This window comes from Myotis brandtii, unplaced genomic scaffold (genome assembly GCF_000412655.1).
Source record: "Myotis brandtii unplaced genomic scaffold, ASM41265v1 scaffold104, whole genome shotgun sequence".
NCBI lineage: Eukaryota > Metazoa > Chordata > Mammalia > Chiroptera > Vespertilionidae > Myotis > Myotis brandtii.
This window is the reverse complement of record NW_005353497.1, coordinates 5,416-21,816: the sequence shown is the minus strand read 5'-3', so window position 1 is coordinate 21,816 and position 16,401 is coordinate 5,416. Positions and strand designations below refer to the sequence as shown.

General features: G+C 44.5%; 1 protein-coding gene across 1 annotated transcript in view; it reads right to left on the bottom strand.

Annotated features, from left to right (window-relative positions):
• The window catches only part of RGL1 (ral guanine nucleotide dissociation stimulator-like 1), a 47,677-nt gene extending 33,861 nt beyond the window's left edge, over nt 1-13,816 (bottom strand). The window contains exons 1-5 of the mRNA XM_005856657.2: nt 13,788-13,816; nt 9,193-9,377; nt 5,936-6,060; nt 4,126-4,341; nt 451-554 (exon numbers count right to left, since the gene is read on the bottom strand). Of these exons, the coding sequence (XP_005856719.2) occupies nt 451-554; nt 4,126-4,341; nt 5,936-6,060; nt 9,193-9,377; nt 13,788-13,810 (653 nt within the window). The 5' untranslated portion in view covers nt 13,811-13,816. The remainder of the gene's footprint in view (nt 1-450; nt 555-4,125; nt 4,342-5,935; nt 6,061-9,192; nt 9,378-13,787) is intronic.
• Nucleotides 13,817-16,401: the final 2,585 nt, after the last annotated feature.

Genomic DNA, 16,401 nt, shown 5'->3' with positions numbered 1-16,401 from the left:
GCGGTGGGGGGGGGGGGGGGCGTGCAGAAGGCAGCCGATCAATGATTCTCTCTCATCATTGATGTTTCTGTCTCTCCCTCCCTCACCCTTCCTCTCTGAAATCAATAAAAAATATATTAACAACAACAACAAAAAGGCAAATGGCTGTAACTTTATCACTCCACATCCTTATCCCTCAACATCCAACGATCAGCAACACATCCCTAAAATGGTCCCTGCAGCCATGGGCTTGGCTCTGGCACACTGTGAGAATAAGAGTGGCTTCTGCAGCGGCCCTGCCTCCAATTCTTGAGTGATCATGGGTAAGACGCACCCTGCCTGGAGCACACAGGGGCTTTCAAATATGTTTCTCTCTTTACAAATAAAAGCATTGAAGGTGAGGACCCACACCATTTAGGCAGCAACTCATCCCTCAGCCAAAGCACGTCGAGCAGACACTTGGGAACTTACTTTGGGACAGCAGCCCACGTCTTTTTTAACCGGTAGATGGAATTGGACTGCAGTGCCGAGACGATGGCCCTCAAGGAGGAGAAATTCTTCAGGATCCTACATTCCTACATGGAGAGTGATTAGAACAGAAAAGGCATTTAAATATCAATACTACAGTGAGCTGGCCATTTCCCGTTCTAGAGGTATCACAGCTGCTCTGAATTCTTACCATGAAATAGGCAGCTGTATAAATACTGAACATCAAAAAGTGGCTCCTTACTCCCACCCCAGTCACTGAAGCACTTTATAGGTTTTGGCACTGTATGCTTGTTTTTCTCTCCTTTAATATATTTTTTGTGTTGTTGTTACAGTTTTATAGTTTCCAGCTTTCCTAGTAAAAACACGACTGGAGGTGAGTCTGCAGAGCTACGCTAGAGAAAGCAAACTTACTTCTGCTGACAGCACACAGATGCCCTAAAAATACACACGAAAGATCACTGCATCCTTTAGAACCACAGAGCGAGCGGGCCAGCAGCCACTTCAAGGTCAGATGGTATCGAACATCTCATGACCAACCCTCGCCCAGAGAGGTGTATATAACTTGGCAATAAAAATTCACCACAAGTTGAACTTTGGCTCTTATGTTCTTAGCCAAGAGGGAATATTTTTACACACATTCATTTCGTTTCAAATTGGCTGGTGCCACAATCATAAACATTCAGAAACACCTTGGTACTTCAATGTTTCCAAAATAGCTTGGGCTTTTAAAATCAAATTCATTTTGGCAACGCTTGAAAACAAAATAGAAAGAGAACAGGAAGCATTCTGGATGTCATTTTGTGGGGAAGGAGAAAGGCTCCCTGATTCCGAAACTTAAGCTGCCACAGGGAGTCCACAGCCTCAGCAGCCAGTGACTGTGAAGTCCAAGTTCCGCTGAATGAATGGCAAGGACGGCAGGACAGCCAGGGAGAGGGTCCCAGGCCTGGCTGCAGCAGGAGGGGGTCATGCAGAGAGAGGGGACTACGCCTGAAGCCCCATCCACTGTTTGCTGTTCAGGCCGCCGTGAGCATGGGTTTGGCTTTGTGCAGAACATCTGGGGAAGAGGCCTCAGAGTGGTTGGGCATAAATGCACATAGCTTAAAAGATCATTTCACAAAGTAATGCTAATCCTGAATATGAAGGAAAAACAGCATTCTCTAATTTAGCACGCCAAAATCTGGCTACTTAAAACCGTGCCAAACAAACAATCCCTCAAACATTTTCTTTAGAGTAAATGCCAAATACTTTACAGAAGTCATGCCCACTCTTTTGAAATGTCTGAATGCCTTCCCTTTATTTAAAGAGAGAGAGGGAGAGAGAAAGGAGGGGAGGGGGAAAGAGAGAGAGAGAGAGGGAGAGAGAGAAGAGAGAGAGAGAGAATGCTGAATTACAGTCCGTTTGGAAACCAAACATGGTTGGTTCAACGAAGGTTCAGAATCCAAAATTATGTTCTAAAAATCAGGAAACTTGTAATAAATAAAGGAACTTAGGCACAGATATTTCATGCAAATTCTAATAAACATATGGAACACATTATTCTGAAAGAGGCTTAAGCCAAGGGTTTGAAGGAGCAGAAAAGGCATCTGGCTCCATTTCTAGAAAAGGAGGTATCCTTTCAGGAGATATGACACCAAAGTAAAAATGTAGCAGCGAGGCCCGTCCAAGAAAATATAGTCATATTTGGTCAGAAATTTTCTCTGCGTGTAAAATCATCAGTTTTCAAACACTCGCTCAGTAGAAATTGACTGTGATTATAATGCAGGAAAAGTAAAATAAATCTTGGCAGGAGACCAGCTGTGAGCTTCATTATTCTAAGTGAGCCCACACAAGTTCAATGGACACAAGCGCTCAGTATGAGGAAACTGCTTCACCAAGAATAAGAACCCTTGGCTTTGAAATACCATGAAATCTGGAATATACTTCAAATTATTCCACTCGCATTTCTTATTACCACATAAATGCACAGTCTATATTTAATTTGGACCAAAAGCCATTGTTTGAGCCACACTGTTTTATATACAAATGCTGTATTCTTGCTACAGATTTGCTAAGCAGCTGAATGGATTAAAGGTCGACAGACTATTTTCTTTTGAGACATGTAGAAGACTGCAAATGATATGGCATTTATGGCAAAAGTACTTCTTATCATTCTAAGATGACAAATCCTCTCGATCCCATGCTCTTGATCATGCTCTATCAAAACTTGTTTTTGTAGCTCTTACTTGTTGAGAAATAAGCTCAATTCAGAAAAGGAAAAATCGACATTGCATGAAATATTCTTTGTTTCTTACTTTTCTCATATACTAAAATGTCTGTGCTAACAGACCACCTAAAAACGCAAAATAAGGCCAATTCTCTGGTGCAATGATGGCCCTGCTCTTTAATTCAAGACAACTAAAAAGAATGTGAAAAAGAGAGCATGTGAAAATTTAAGCATTATGCCCTATAGACCATGGCTTAATGGAAAAAAATAGATAGATAGATAGATAGATAGATAGATAGACAGACAGATAGATATGGATAAAAAGCAAAATGTGTTTTTGTTGAGGGGTGATCCATATAGCCTAGAATATGAACTAATGAGATATTTACTTAATAATTATTTTTCAAAATTGTAAGTTATATGGCTTTCGCTGAGATAACTTCTTCCTAGGAAAAAAAAACAAAAACTACCCAATCTTCAAATATCAAAAGTCCTAGCTATCATTCAAGCTACATGTAAATGTCACCCTATCCAGGAAGCCTTCCGCGATTGCTCCAGTCAGAGGGATTTCTCCTCTGTCCACTCCTGCAGCTCTTATCTCCCAGCGCCCTGCTCCTCCCCTGCCTGGGCTGAGATCACTCCAGCAATCTTAGCTTCCTTGCTTAACCTGTTACAGACAGACTCCTGTAAGACCAAATTAATTGTGCTTATCCCATCTATGTCCCCAAAATACATAAAACTGTAGTTTATACACAGAAGTTCGTGAAATATTTGGTGACCAACTGACTCAATACTGTTTGCCTTTTCTCAATGATGAGATAAGATAATGATAAGTGAAGGTCACATGGCATATACTAGTAAGGGGTTGATCCAAGAGACCAGACTGACCTTAAGTGAAATGTAATTCAGGCCTACGAATAGACGCTGCCCCTCCAACGTCAGAGATAAGGTTCTCGGAAAAGCCCTGGATTAATGGGAAATCTGTGTATCTCAGTCCTTTAGAAAAAAGATTCAGGATTCTGAGAAAGTCCCGGCTTTTCAAATCTGCTAAAGATAGGGTGCATGGGTAATCACTCTGGCTGAAGCGCAGTCTGTTTGACACTTAGACTATCAGCTTATATTTACTGAACACAGGACAGAACCGACAGCCTGTGACTATGAAGGAAAAAGCAGGCGGAATGTTTCAACCTGAAGGAGCAGCAGTGTGAGGCTCCAGGAGCAAAATGAAGCAAGCAAGGAAAAACAGGAAAAGGAGGAAAAGTAAATAAGCTCCCAAGTTAAGAAAGACAACTTTCTTACTTCCGAAGAACAATAACAATAACAAAACCCAATGGGCCCTCACATGGAAAGGTCTTTCGATGGCCTTTCAACCAGATGGAAACCGTTTAAACACAGTGATGAAGCAGAACCCGATATCGACGAAGCACAAAGAATATTTAAAAAGAGACAATTACATGAGCAATGTTAATCCACTTCTCGATGATTCTGGCTCTCTGCTGAGTTTTGAGTTCTTTGCCCCCCAGGATGGTGCTGACCACGCATTTGGTGAGGGTATTAAATTGAGAGATGGTAGCGCGGATCGTCGGAGCCAAATGTTTGTTTTCCTTCTTATCCCTTTGAGACCAAATGCAGCCCAGGCAGTGGTGAGGCACTACTTTCTTGAATAGTTGCTAGAACAAAAGAGGAATTGACTTTAAGGACAACACAGACATTTCATGTGGCCAAGTACGTCATCTGGGTCATCTGTAAATTGCTATTTTTTTCAATGGACAAATAATCCTTTTCTACTTGATTTGCCTCATGGTGTTCATCTCAATAGACAAAAGTGAATAATTAATACATGAACTGGTCAGAAAAGCCCGCATGTTCTTTCTAAATCTGCTCAAGTGAAGAAACGAAACACAATGACCAAAAGAAAATCTAAATGCCCAAGATCATTTTAACTTTTCTGTCTTAGAAGGAAAGCCAAGTAAGACTCTATGCTTAAGATTATTTTTGACCTCTCATTTTGTAAGTTATATAAATGTCTAATTGCTATGCTGTACACCTGAAACTATAATAATATTGTATGTTGACTTTAATTAAAAAATTAAAAATTTTTTAGATTATTTTGACCTCAAATTCATATCCATGGTGCTTTCTGGGCACTCATGACCATGAATTATGGACTATTATGAATTATCACAATCATTTGGGCTCTTCTGCACTTACCACTTTGGGGAAAGCAATAATAGTCAATAATTTATATGTATTATGAATTGTCTATAATACATATGAAAGCTCAACAACCACCTGAAAAGTGACCCACCAAAATACAATACATGCGACATTCATCGAGGTCACTATCTCACATTATTTATAATGAAGAAGGTAAGAAGCATATAAAGGGTAAAGCTATTCAACGTCAGTCACACACCAAAAGGGATAATGAGGGATTTGAAGCCTGGCTTTGAGGTCTTTGCCTAAAAGTCATAACCAGTGACATTTCCCATCTTTCTCTTATGCTATCAAGAGGAACAATCACAAATTTGTTGAACAAATCAGATTATCATTTGTACAACAATTCAATATGAGATGTCCAGGGTTTATATGAAAAGTGCGAATACCAGGATTGACTTTACACAGACTATCTGTGTTTATTTGCGTGCTCTAGATGGAAACGGCAACTTTTGATGCTGCTTTTCCCAAAGTGGTAAATGCAGAAGAGCCCAGACGATCGTGATAATTCATAATAGTCCTTTTTTCTTCCACGGGTATTTATCAGCTAAGGTTGAGCTACGAAAGGTGGCTGACGTAATCAAACATGTGCAGTTAAAAAAAATATGCGAACTTCAAAGGTGCAAGAAGCCACATGTGGAAATGAGCTGCCAGATACAGTCACATGTGGATTCGGTGGATTTATGTGATCCTAACTTACACTTTGACCCTTTTACAATCTCCCAAATAAACAGTTCAGAACTTGAAATATTTATGAGCTTAAAGGGAGAGAAATGCCCATGGGACAGGGCAGATTTTGTTTCACTAGGATTAAAATTCTTGTTTCCCTCTGTGTATTGAGTGCCAAGGAAAAAGCACCTTCACCCAGAACTGCAAGGAGAACTTAGGCCTGAATTATTCAGATGATTGACTCAAGTCACATTTTCTCCCTGAATTTACAGGCACAGGCTCACAAGGATTTGAAAAGACTTAAATCACTTTGCCCCCTGCCCTTTTTTTTTGCTGGGTGGTAAGCAGAAGCATATCTGAGGCTCAGAGAAGACTTACTGCATCCATATAGGTCAGCTGCTCTGCCACAAGATCCTCTGAGAAGCACGTGAATTCTGCAGACCCTCCGGCCTCCGGTTCCTCTTCCTCTTCCAGGCGGCAGGAGATGGTGTTGGCAAACCCATCTGTTGACAGATGTTGAAAAAGTTAGTTAGTTGGGGCGACTGTATATGACCTTGTTTATGGAGTTCAACTGAACGTCTTTCTCTTAGGAAGGAAAGGGTGATTCCTTTAGTAAACCCATAGGGAGAGAAGAGCAAGCACAATATACCATCTCTGCATGTTCTTTGATTCTTTATCAAGTTTAGAAGCCTCTGCCTTTGACTAACCCCTGCCTGGTTCCTGGGCCAAGGATTGAGCCAGGTTAGGCAAAGTCTAGAGAGAAGCAAAGCTGGGCTCCATTGAGGTGCTTACCCTCATCCTGGGCTCCCTCAAACCCTCTGGTCAGCTCAAGGACTAACCCAACTACTTCCTGAATTCCCAATATGACATACTTAGTTATTGGGCCATTTATGACCTAGAAGGACTGGATGTGAAGGCAGGTCAGGCTTTGGGGAGTAAAATGGGCCAATTTGGTGTCAGAAATGCTGATAAAGTCCTCAGAAGCCTCAACAAGGCCTCAGAATTCTCAAAATGCTTGGAGTAGCTTTCAGCTTCCACCTCAAGTTAAATTTGCATGACAAATATGTTTAAACTAAATTCATCCCTGGCTGGGTGGTTCAGTTGGTTGGAGCATTGTCCTGTACACCAAACAGCTGTGGGTTTGATCCCTGGACAGGGCACATAAAACAGGTTGTAGGTTCGATCCCCTATCAGGGCACATACAGGGGGTGACTGATCACTGTTTCTCTTTCTCCCTTCCCCTTTCTCTAAAAATCAATAAAACATATCCTCCAGTGAGGATTTAAACACAAATACAGAAAAACAACTAAATTCACATTGAGCCTTATTATAGGTAAGATCATCACTTAGCACATCATGGAGGGCACAGGCTGAGTGAGTAAACGTCACTGCAATCACCACCTAGGACTGCAAATCCCACCTGGAGGACTTGGCACACACATGGAGCAGGACCTCTGGGGTCCATGCTGCAGAGGGAGCAGGATGAAGCCTAACCAGCGCCCCCTTCCCTGGAACCTTTTCCTAGTTCCTGGCTGATTCCCCATCTCATCCTCTTCACACTCCTCGCTGTCCTCTCTGTTCAATCTGTCCTCAAGGGAAAATACCCAGAGCTCTATTCAGTTACCTCTTAGCAGAAATGTAATGTGTCACTACTCCCCCAAAGGTTTACATTTTAAGCCTTTCCTTGCTTTCTTTGTAGAATAAAAGATTTCTAGGCCCCGTGGATCGAGCTGCGGTGGCCTTTTCTTAGTTTTCTCGGGGGAAGGGGGTGCTGAGATTGAACCCTACATTGCTTCCCTTATGGAGGTGCCAGCTCTGATGACAGGTATGCGGTTTAAGGCCACCCCTCTCCCCAGAGTTGAAGGCACTGATGCGAGTGGGGATGGGTTATGCGTGGAGAAAGTAGAAGGGGGTCACTGCCTGTTCCGGAGCCTGGGACACACACAGGCACGAGCTAAAGAAAGCTGAAACCCCACGGTTCCACCGCTTGGCTTGCACACAGCCCTGGTGCTCTCTCATTCTGTGGAGGAAGAAGACATTTGAAATCCCGAACCCTCTGGCTAGCTACTATGTAAGTCTGTCTCCACCACTGCAATGCAGAGGCCGACCCACTTCCGCCAAGCGGTGTTCGCGGTAAGGCCTCATCTTCCCTCTCATTCACCCAACACTCCCAGGGGCCTGCCATGGGCCTTGGATGCTGCGGAGATGACATGGTCCTTTCTCTCCGGGCCCAGACCACAGTGCTTGCTGTTGACTTTCCAGCAGAGGCGAAACACATAGGAGAGGTTGTTGCTTTTGCCGGAATGAAATTGGGTAAAAGACGCGCATGGGAACCAAGCTCCTAAAACTCCTTTTCAGTAATGGCTCCTGTACTTAAACATCAGTTTTGAGCTTTCTTGATAAAAAAAAATGTCCAAACTTAGAAAGAAGTCATTCTGGGCTACTGAAAGCCTTCCCAAAGCCTGCCAGTGAGCTCTGCCTTCAGTCCCTGGTAGGACAATGAACGACTGGTCCCACCGGTTCCCCAATTAGGCCCGGAGCCAGGGGCAGCCCCAGGGAGAGCTGGGCTCTAACCCAGCCTTTCCACTGCGCACAAAGGCAGGCGGGGAGGCCCTGAGGTCCAGGCTGGAGGAGCGCCCCTGGCATTCAAACATTCCCGGCAGATGAAGTCATCTGAGATAGGAGCGCTTGGCAGGCAGCTTCCAATGATGCAATTGTGCTTCCCCCTCGCTGGTCCTCCACAGCAGAAAAAGTTGAGCAGGTAGTGTTTGGGATTTCAGGGTATTTTCTTTGGCGCTGAGGCAGCGTCCCTTATCGGTGTGGCGGAACTGTTTCCTTTACCCACTGAGGAAATCGGGCGTCACTTCTGGGACATGCCTGTCAGGAGTTCCAAGTGGGTCAGGCGTCATGGCAACCAGCGCCTGGCACGCCGGTGGGGGTGAAAACATCACGCTGAAAGCTCGTCCTAATCTCTCTCTGGCTTTCTGCAACGCTTGATAGTTCCAGGACCTGCGGTGGTGGCTCTTCCTTTGTCCTTGAAAATAGGCAGTCAATTCTTCAAATAGGAAAAAACAGCCACGGAAACTTCCGCCGGTGAGGCCTTTGGAGACTCTGAATGACGGGAATCTGCCCTGGCAGGGGGCAGATGAACGACAGCGATGCTTTTCGGGGAAGGAGAAACGCCTCTTCCCAGCTTTGGGGAGGGCAGGGGCAGAACTGGATGCCGTTCTTGGCCTGCTGAATGGGGGCTGTTGTGTGGGATGAGTTTCCATTGGATAGGAGGAAGAGCCATCGGGCAGATAATAGAGAGCCAATTCAGGTTCAGCACAGTAACAGAAGATCATCCTCTTTATGATATTAGAAGAAACCCTAGAAAATGACTTCGCTTCTGAGTCCAGCTCCTCCCCTGTAAAACGAGGGCGCCAGACTAGGTGGTCTTGAGAAGCCCTTTGCTCTAAAACTCTAGGGCTCTGGAATTAGGCCTTGGATGACCTTGAGATTTCACCCACCACCAATCCCCCAGCAGCTTGTCCCTCAGAGGGAAGCCCCGGTCTCCTAGTCAACAAGAAGAGGGAGCACATTTCCTCAACACGGCGGTGACAGAATCAGAACCCTGGGACCAAACCAGTACTCACTGTCCGCTTCCACCTCCTGCTTGTGAAACTGCTCAAGAAGGTTCTGTGCTCTTCTCTCTGGGTCAGAGCCTGGCATCATGCGTTTGAGATAGTCCAGCAGTTTCTGTAAGCAAGGGAAGTGAGGGGGCTCTCGGAAGTCCTCTCCACATTGGTCAAGCCAGGCCCGAAGGATAGAGGCGATTGCACTGGAAAAGAGAAATGGGGAGTTACTGCACCTGGCTGGTTGTGGGGACTCAAAACAGGCCCTGGACACCAGGACCAGCCTGGGCATACCCCAGGAAAACATGGGCAGGCGGTCAACAGAGCCTGTGTTATCGTCGGAATTCGCTAGTTAATATTAATAAAGGGAAGAAAGGCCCTAACCGGTTTGGCTCAGTGGATAGAGCATCGGCCTACGGACTCAAGGGTCCTGGGTTCGATTCCGGTCAAGGGCATGTACCTTGGTTGCGGGCACATCCCCAGTGGGGAGTGTGCAGGAGGCAGCTGATCGATGTTTCTCTCTCATCGATGTTTCTAACTCTCTATCCTTCTCCCTTCCTCTTTGTAAAAAATCAATAAAACATATTTTTAAAAAATAAAATAAAATAAAGGGAAGAAAGCAAAGGGAAGTCAGACATTGAGAGCAAGGCACTGGGCAGCTTCACCCGGGAGCTATAGCTTTACACAGCATGGTTCCTCCAAGGGGATTAACGCCCCTCCCTTCCCACAACAGGTACTGGGTTGTTGGAGGAAGCAGGGGGAGATACAGGCACAAGTGCAGTAGAAGCCTGGGTGGCACAGGGGAGGTGCTTGCCTGTCAGTCTAGCCTGGGAAACAATGGATTGGCTAGGGGGTGGAACCCATGAGAAGCGTGCAAAATCTTGGAGAGTTCATTGGTTAAGCTCCTGGTTAAAACCCCAGACAAAGGAGCTCTCTTGCTCCGTGACCCAGACTTGCCTGTGTGTTTGCATTCTCTGTCCATAACCATGTGGCCTTAAGCAGCCCCATGGCCCATGGCCATGCAGACCCCGCACACAATGGACTGCAGCTGGGAACACAAGCTAAGCTAGCCAGGTGCTGGACTGGACTGGACTTTATTATGGAGCAGAAATTCTGGGCAGTGCCCTTAATTCTGTCCCTGCTGAAGACAACGTTGGAGGTTTTCCATGGTGGGGCAGACAGAGATGGGACCTTGGAGGGGAACCCCCTTCGTTTTACATCATCAATAAAGCTGACCATGAAACCCCATTCTCCCGTGGGTGCCTCAGGAAATTCATTCCTCAAGGCACCCCAAGATCTCCACTTCCTCCGGTAACAAAGCAATGCCAATTAAATTAAAGCACTTGAAAACAAGCTGACTACATTATATTATTTTAAGGAGCAGGGTAAAGACTGATAAATTTTTTTTTAAAGGACTATAATCCTTGGAAAAATCCATACAGGGCAGAAAAAGACATGCAGAAGAAGATTTAGTGATTCTTGAAGCAACTTCAAAGCAGTCTGTGCACAAGGAGACTAAGTGTTGCCAATCCTGGATTCACTCAAATCAGAGATCACAAAAGCTACAGCCCTAGCATTTCAGGAATTAACTGACAGTAGGCTAGAAATCCGACTGATTAAAGGGTAAGTGCAAAAGATAAGTGCATAAATTTAATTTTACAAAGATCACCAAGGTTTCAACATAACCAAAAATGTCTTTACAAAGTTATCCTTTTGCTTCTCAAATTACAAGAGAAAAATCTGTTTCGAGTGGGAGACATAGTATGACTAGAGAAGTTAGGTTGTGAACGGTGAAGATAAACTTGGCAAGCAGAGCCATTGAGAAGGTGATTTCTTTTGCGGCTTAGCACAGTGGTTCTCAACCTTCCTAATGCCGCGACCCTTTAATACAGTTCCTCATGTTGTGGTCACCCCCAACCATAGAATTATTTTCGTTGCTACTTCATAACTGTAATTTTGCTACTGTTATGAATCATAATGTAAATATCTGATATGCAGGATGTATTTTCATTGTTACAAATTGAACATAATTAAAGCATAGTGATTAATCACAAAAACAATATGTAATTATATATGTGTTTTCCGATGGTCTTAGGCGAGCCCTGTGAAAGGATCGTTCGACCCCCAAAGGGGTCACAACCCAAGGTTGAGAACTGCTGGCTTAGCAGGTTGACTCCTACAGAACAGTTCTGCACTTCTAAAGGATGGATGAATTAATTTAATTAGTACCACAGTCAGCTAATATTTCTTAATATTTCAGTGAGAGAATACTCTTCCAATGACACTGATGGAAAAATAGGTGTAGAGGGCTAATAATTCACATAATACAATAAAAATGAAAAAACAGCATCCAGCCCTGGCCAGTGGGTCTCAATGGTTACAGCATCGGCCCATGCAGCAAACAGTCCTGGGTTTGATCCCCAGTCATGGGTTGCAGGTTCGATCCCCAGCTTCTGTGGGGGCGCCTGCAGGAGGCAACCAATCCATCCAATCGATGTATCTCTCTACACAATGTTTCCCTCCTTCCCTCCCTCCCTTCCACTCACTCCAAAAAAGCAATGGGAAAAATATCCTCAGGAGAGGATTAACAAAATTAAAAATTAAAAGATAAACAGCATCCAGCTAAGAACAAGACCAGTAACTCAATGACCCCAGTGACCCCTCAGAGCTTCATAAGATTAAAAAAAAAAAAAACCCAGGCAGAAATCCAAAATTACCGGTAAAAAGGCATTACAATAAATTAATATGTCATTTACTCCTTTACCCCCATACTTGTTATCCTTAAAATTATAAAACTGATTATTTATAGACAAAAATGAATATTGCAAATGTGTATAAACTAAAACAGCAAAACATCTACTCCCCCTTCACTCTAATCCCATTCCCGTGAATTTCTGTTAACAGTTTGGAGTACATTCTTTTAGACTTTTCTATGGATATGGATAAGTTTGAATAGCTAGAATATGTATATGTAACCCAGCATGGCTTTTCCCCACAGATCAGTATGTTACAGACACCACTGCACTCACTACCTCTAGATGGTCCCGTTTTTCAGGGCTGCGCAGTGTTCCCTGCACGGAGGCAACATAATTAACATCAGTATTCTCCCACTGGCGTGCAAGTGCTGAGGCTATTTTCAGGTCCTCACAATTACAAGCAACTACAAAGCGTGCATCCTTGTTTCCCTCTGTGTGTGCGTGTGTGTTTCTATAGGGCGCACTCTAAAGAAATTACTTCCAGGGAGAGATGCAGCCCCAGAAGGAAAGGGAGAAGGACTTAGTCCAGATTGGACGGCCTCCTGTTTTAAACCAGCTCTGGTAACCTACTCATTGTACCCTCTGGGACAGTGCAGTCCCGCAGCTCAGCCTAAGAGGGCTTTGAAAGTTCACTACCAACCCAGACAGTGAATCAGCTAGAGAAAGCATTTTCATACAAAAGAGAAACGAAAGGAAGGAGGCGGAAGGAAGAGAAGGAGGGAAAGACATACACACACAGCGCGATGCAGCACGAAGCGACCCTGCCTCCTATCAGCAGCGGCCTATCCACATGCCAGGACGGGAGGCCTCCTGGAAAGGCTGGACCAGGGCCCAAGCTCACAGCAGCTCTGTGCCTGCCCGTTCTGAGAAGAAACTTTCCGTTCTTGATGGACAGACAAGCAGATAAAATGTGCAACTTGTAAGGTTTCAAAAAGGAAAGCCACATCACAGTCATGAGCTACCCCAGGGTTAGTGGCCAGTGGCTTTTCTGTCTTCCCATCCTTGGTTCAGCTCCTGAGCTCTAACTACAAACTCACAGGAAAGTGTGACTGTTAAACCAGGGAAGCCACTGGGCTCTGGACACAAAACAAGAGAGGACACTGGGGAAGGAACGCCTGTGCCCTCAGGGAGGTGGGCAGGTCACGGAACTCCGCTGCCCTGATCTGGAGCAGAGACCTGGTAATACCTGCTTTCCTCTTCCTGGCCGTGGCCACACAGGATTCCAGATGACATGATATCAGTAAGGACATTGGGAGGTATCGGGGGAGAAGGCAGTCCTAAAACTACTCGCCACAAGCCACGAAAGGAAGGCACTGAAAAAGGTAAAATGGCTCAGTGAAGTCAGCACTCATGGAAATCAACAGAAAGAATTTGCCGCCTGTCCCAGAAAGAATGACAAACATACAAACCATGCTACCAATGCGGCTCCAGGCTCCGTGAACAAACCCACCCACACCCACACCCCTGGGGCAGCCTCCTCAGGACCTATCACCTGGGGCACATCAAGCAGTGATACAAATTGCAGGACACGACTCTTAAATGACTGGTGGAAACTGATGGAGGAATTTCTGAAACCAAAGAGATAAACCGAAGGACTTGTATGCATGCATATAAGCATAACCAATGGACATAAGACACTGGGGGGGGAGGCCAGGGGGAGGCCAGGGGATTGTCAAGGGCGGGGGGAAAAAGGACACATATGTAATACCCTTTGTAATACTTTAAGCAATAAAAAAATAAAAAAAAGACTGTGACATAATCTAAACTCAGAAGGGACAAAAGCCACTACATGGCTTCTTTTCCAAAGCCACCTTTGGTGGGTCACAGAACAAAACTCCCCAGTCCCGAGGGGGCACGTACCTCTGAGGAAGCATGCTGGGCATGTGCCAGGGGCAGGGGGCCAAACTTGAGAGCTGAAGGGACAACAGGATTGCTTTTTCTGCCTCAAGCATTCTTGGCAACGTGCAAAACGCTGGCAGTACGTGAACCTTTTCTAACTGACGGCAAATTTCTGTAGAAGGAAGACGCTCATACGTCAATGTGTGCAACTGACTGATGCTGTTCTGAGATACTTCCTTCTAAGAAACAGACCTCTGGGGAGAATTAACTCACGAATTAAAGTGATACTTACTGAGGGCCCCTTGTTTTCCATATTCACAAAAACTAGTTATGTGGTGAGTGTGTCACAACAGCAGAGCCTAGGGTCCCACGGAAGGATTTAACTTCAGAAAGATCTAATCTAATTAGGGCTTCAGGAGGACTTCCCTGAGGATATAATGTTAAAGCTCAGATAGTAAAGATAAGGAAGGGTGAAGCCTGGGACAGCAGCTAAGCAAGGGCCCTGAGGTGAGAGAGAGCAAAATATTCTGAAGGGACATAAAAGAATAGAAATAGAGGAGAGGGCCCAGCTGGCATGGCTCAGTGGTTGAGCATCGACCTATGAACCAGGAGGTCATGGTTCGATTCCCAGACAGGGCACATGCCTGGCTTGATCCCCAGTAGGAGGTGTGCAGGAGGCAGCTGGTCAATGATTCTTTCTCATCATTGATATCTCTCTCTCTCTCTCTCTTTCTCTCTCTCTCTCCCTTCCTCTCTGAAATCAATAAAAATATTTTTTTAAAAAAAGAAATAGAGGGGAAGTATGAATCACAATGAGATTTGCTATACTTATTTGATTTCTTAGCCAAACAGACATCAATCACATTTAGTAACTGATGGTTGGAAACTAAGAGATGACTTAGCTGAGAGTTGCAAGGAAATAGTACAAAATTTTAGCCACATCCAGGGCCCTCACTGCAGAGTAACGGAGCTGAGGTGAGCATTTAGGCTGCTATTATGTCCAAACCATAGATTTTTAATGCATAGAGATTATTTTTAAATCATATTAAAAATCCCATCAGTAGTAAAATATTCTAGAATTGGTAAAATGTTTAATAAAAACTTTTTTAGAAATGAAGTCATCTCTCCCATGATTTGTATGTAACCTCCAAGCCAAGAAATGGGATTACCACACAAAAGGAATAACTGTCCATTTAGAGCTCTTTTCTCTCCCCAGAAATCTGTTTAAGATAATAATTTATTGTTACTTAATCATCAGCAGAAGATAAGACATGAAACTATTTTTCAAAAGCAGCACATGTTTTTCTATTTTAGGACATTCTCCCAGAACTGGACCTTTTCCTAATGTTGATAATGAAGAGGTAAGAAGATCTAGGCTGCGTGCGACCCTGCCGAGCCCTGAGGGTGGGAGCCAATGCACTTGGCCCTTCAGGGGAAAAGAGCAAAGTAACCTTGAGACTGACTCTGAGTGGGACCTTCCGCCTTGTTCTCCTAGTCACAGAACAGTCTTCGGGTTTCAGGGGCGTTGCCGATAGAGGCTGCCTCTGAGACCCCAGCTAGATAGTTTTCTGATGAGAGAGAACAAGGGAAGGGACAGAGATTTTATTTATTTTTTCTTTTTTCTGAAAAAGCCTGGAGTGGATGGAAACATTATTATCTGAACTTGTCAAGGTCGTTTTGCAACGCCTTCTCGTACTTTCCATGGTTCATTTTGGTACTGGTGGTGAGTAGGGATTAGAATACTGGGAAGGAAAGTGAAAGGGGAATTAAGAGAGGCCCCAGGGAAATAAATGCAAACAAAGCCAGAGTGAGAGCTAAGCACCAGAAGGCAAGTACAGGGTGCAAAGCCAGTGAGGGGCTGTGGGCAGTTGAAGAAGAGACAAAGTTCCAGGGCAAGAAGAAGGGAGACGAGGGTGGTGATGGGAAGGACATGCAGAAATACCAGTAAGTAGAGTGGAAAGGGCGGAGAAGAGGAGGAGGTGAGCCCAAAGCCAGCTACCCAAAGTTAAGGGTGTTTACCCACCTGTCGTTCATTCCCAAACTACATGTGCTGGCCCTGGCATCTGGAGGGAAATTTACAGAAACTGAAGAAAATTACTGTGCATAGACTTAACCCCATATCACCAAACCCTACGCACTGTGTCAGTGAGTGACTGCATTCCATTAGAAAAGGAAGAAAGCTAACAGGGCTCCTAATGCCCACTTTTCATGAGCAGCTAAGCACAGCTAAGTCTCTGGAGTGAGACTGGCTGGAATCCTGGTTGCATGGCTTACTAGCTGTAACCTAACTAACCTGTGTCTCAGCTTCCTAATGTGTAAAATGGGATAATAACAGATCCCTCCTCATAGAGTTGTTGTGAGGCCTAGAAGATACAATACATGTGAAGTGTTTAGACTAGTCCCTAGAACATAGTGAGTGCTCAAAAAATATTAGCTATATGTATTACTTTAAACAAGAAGTGAAGTCTGTAAGACTAGGACTAAAGGCATAAGGAACTACACACATGCACCACACTGTAGTTGATGAAAGCTGTTTCCTACTGCATGAGTTAACAACTCTGATACTGCTGGGTATGTATACTGGGATTTGAACAGTTAAATAAATGAATGGCAGATGGGAGAAGCCAGCTTTCTC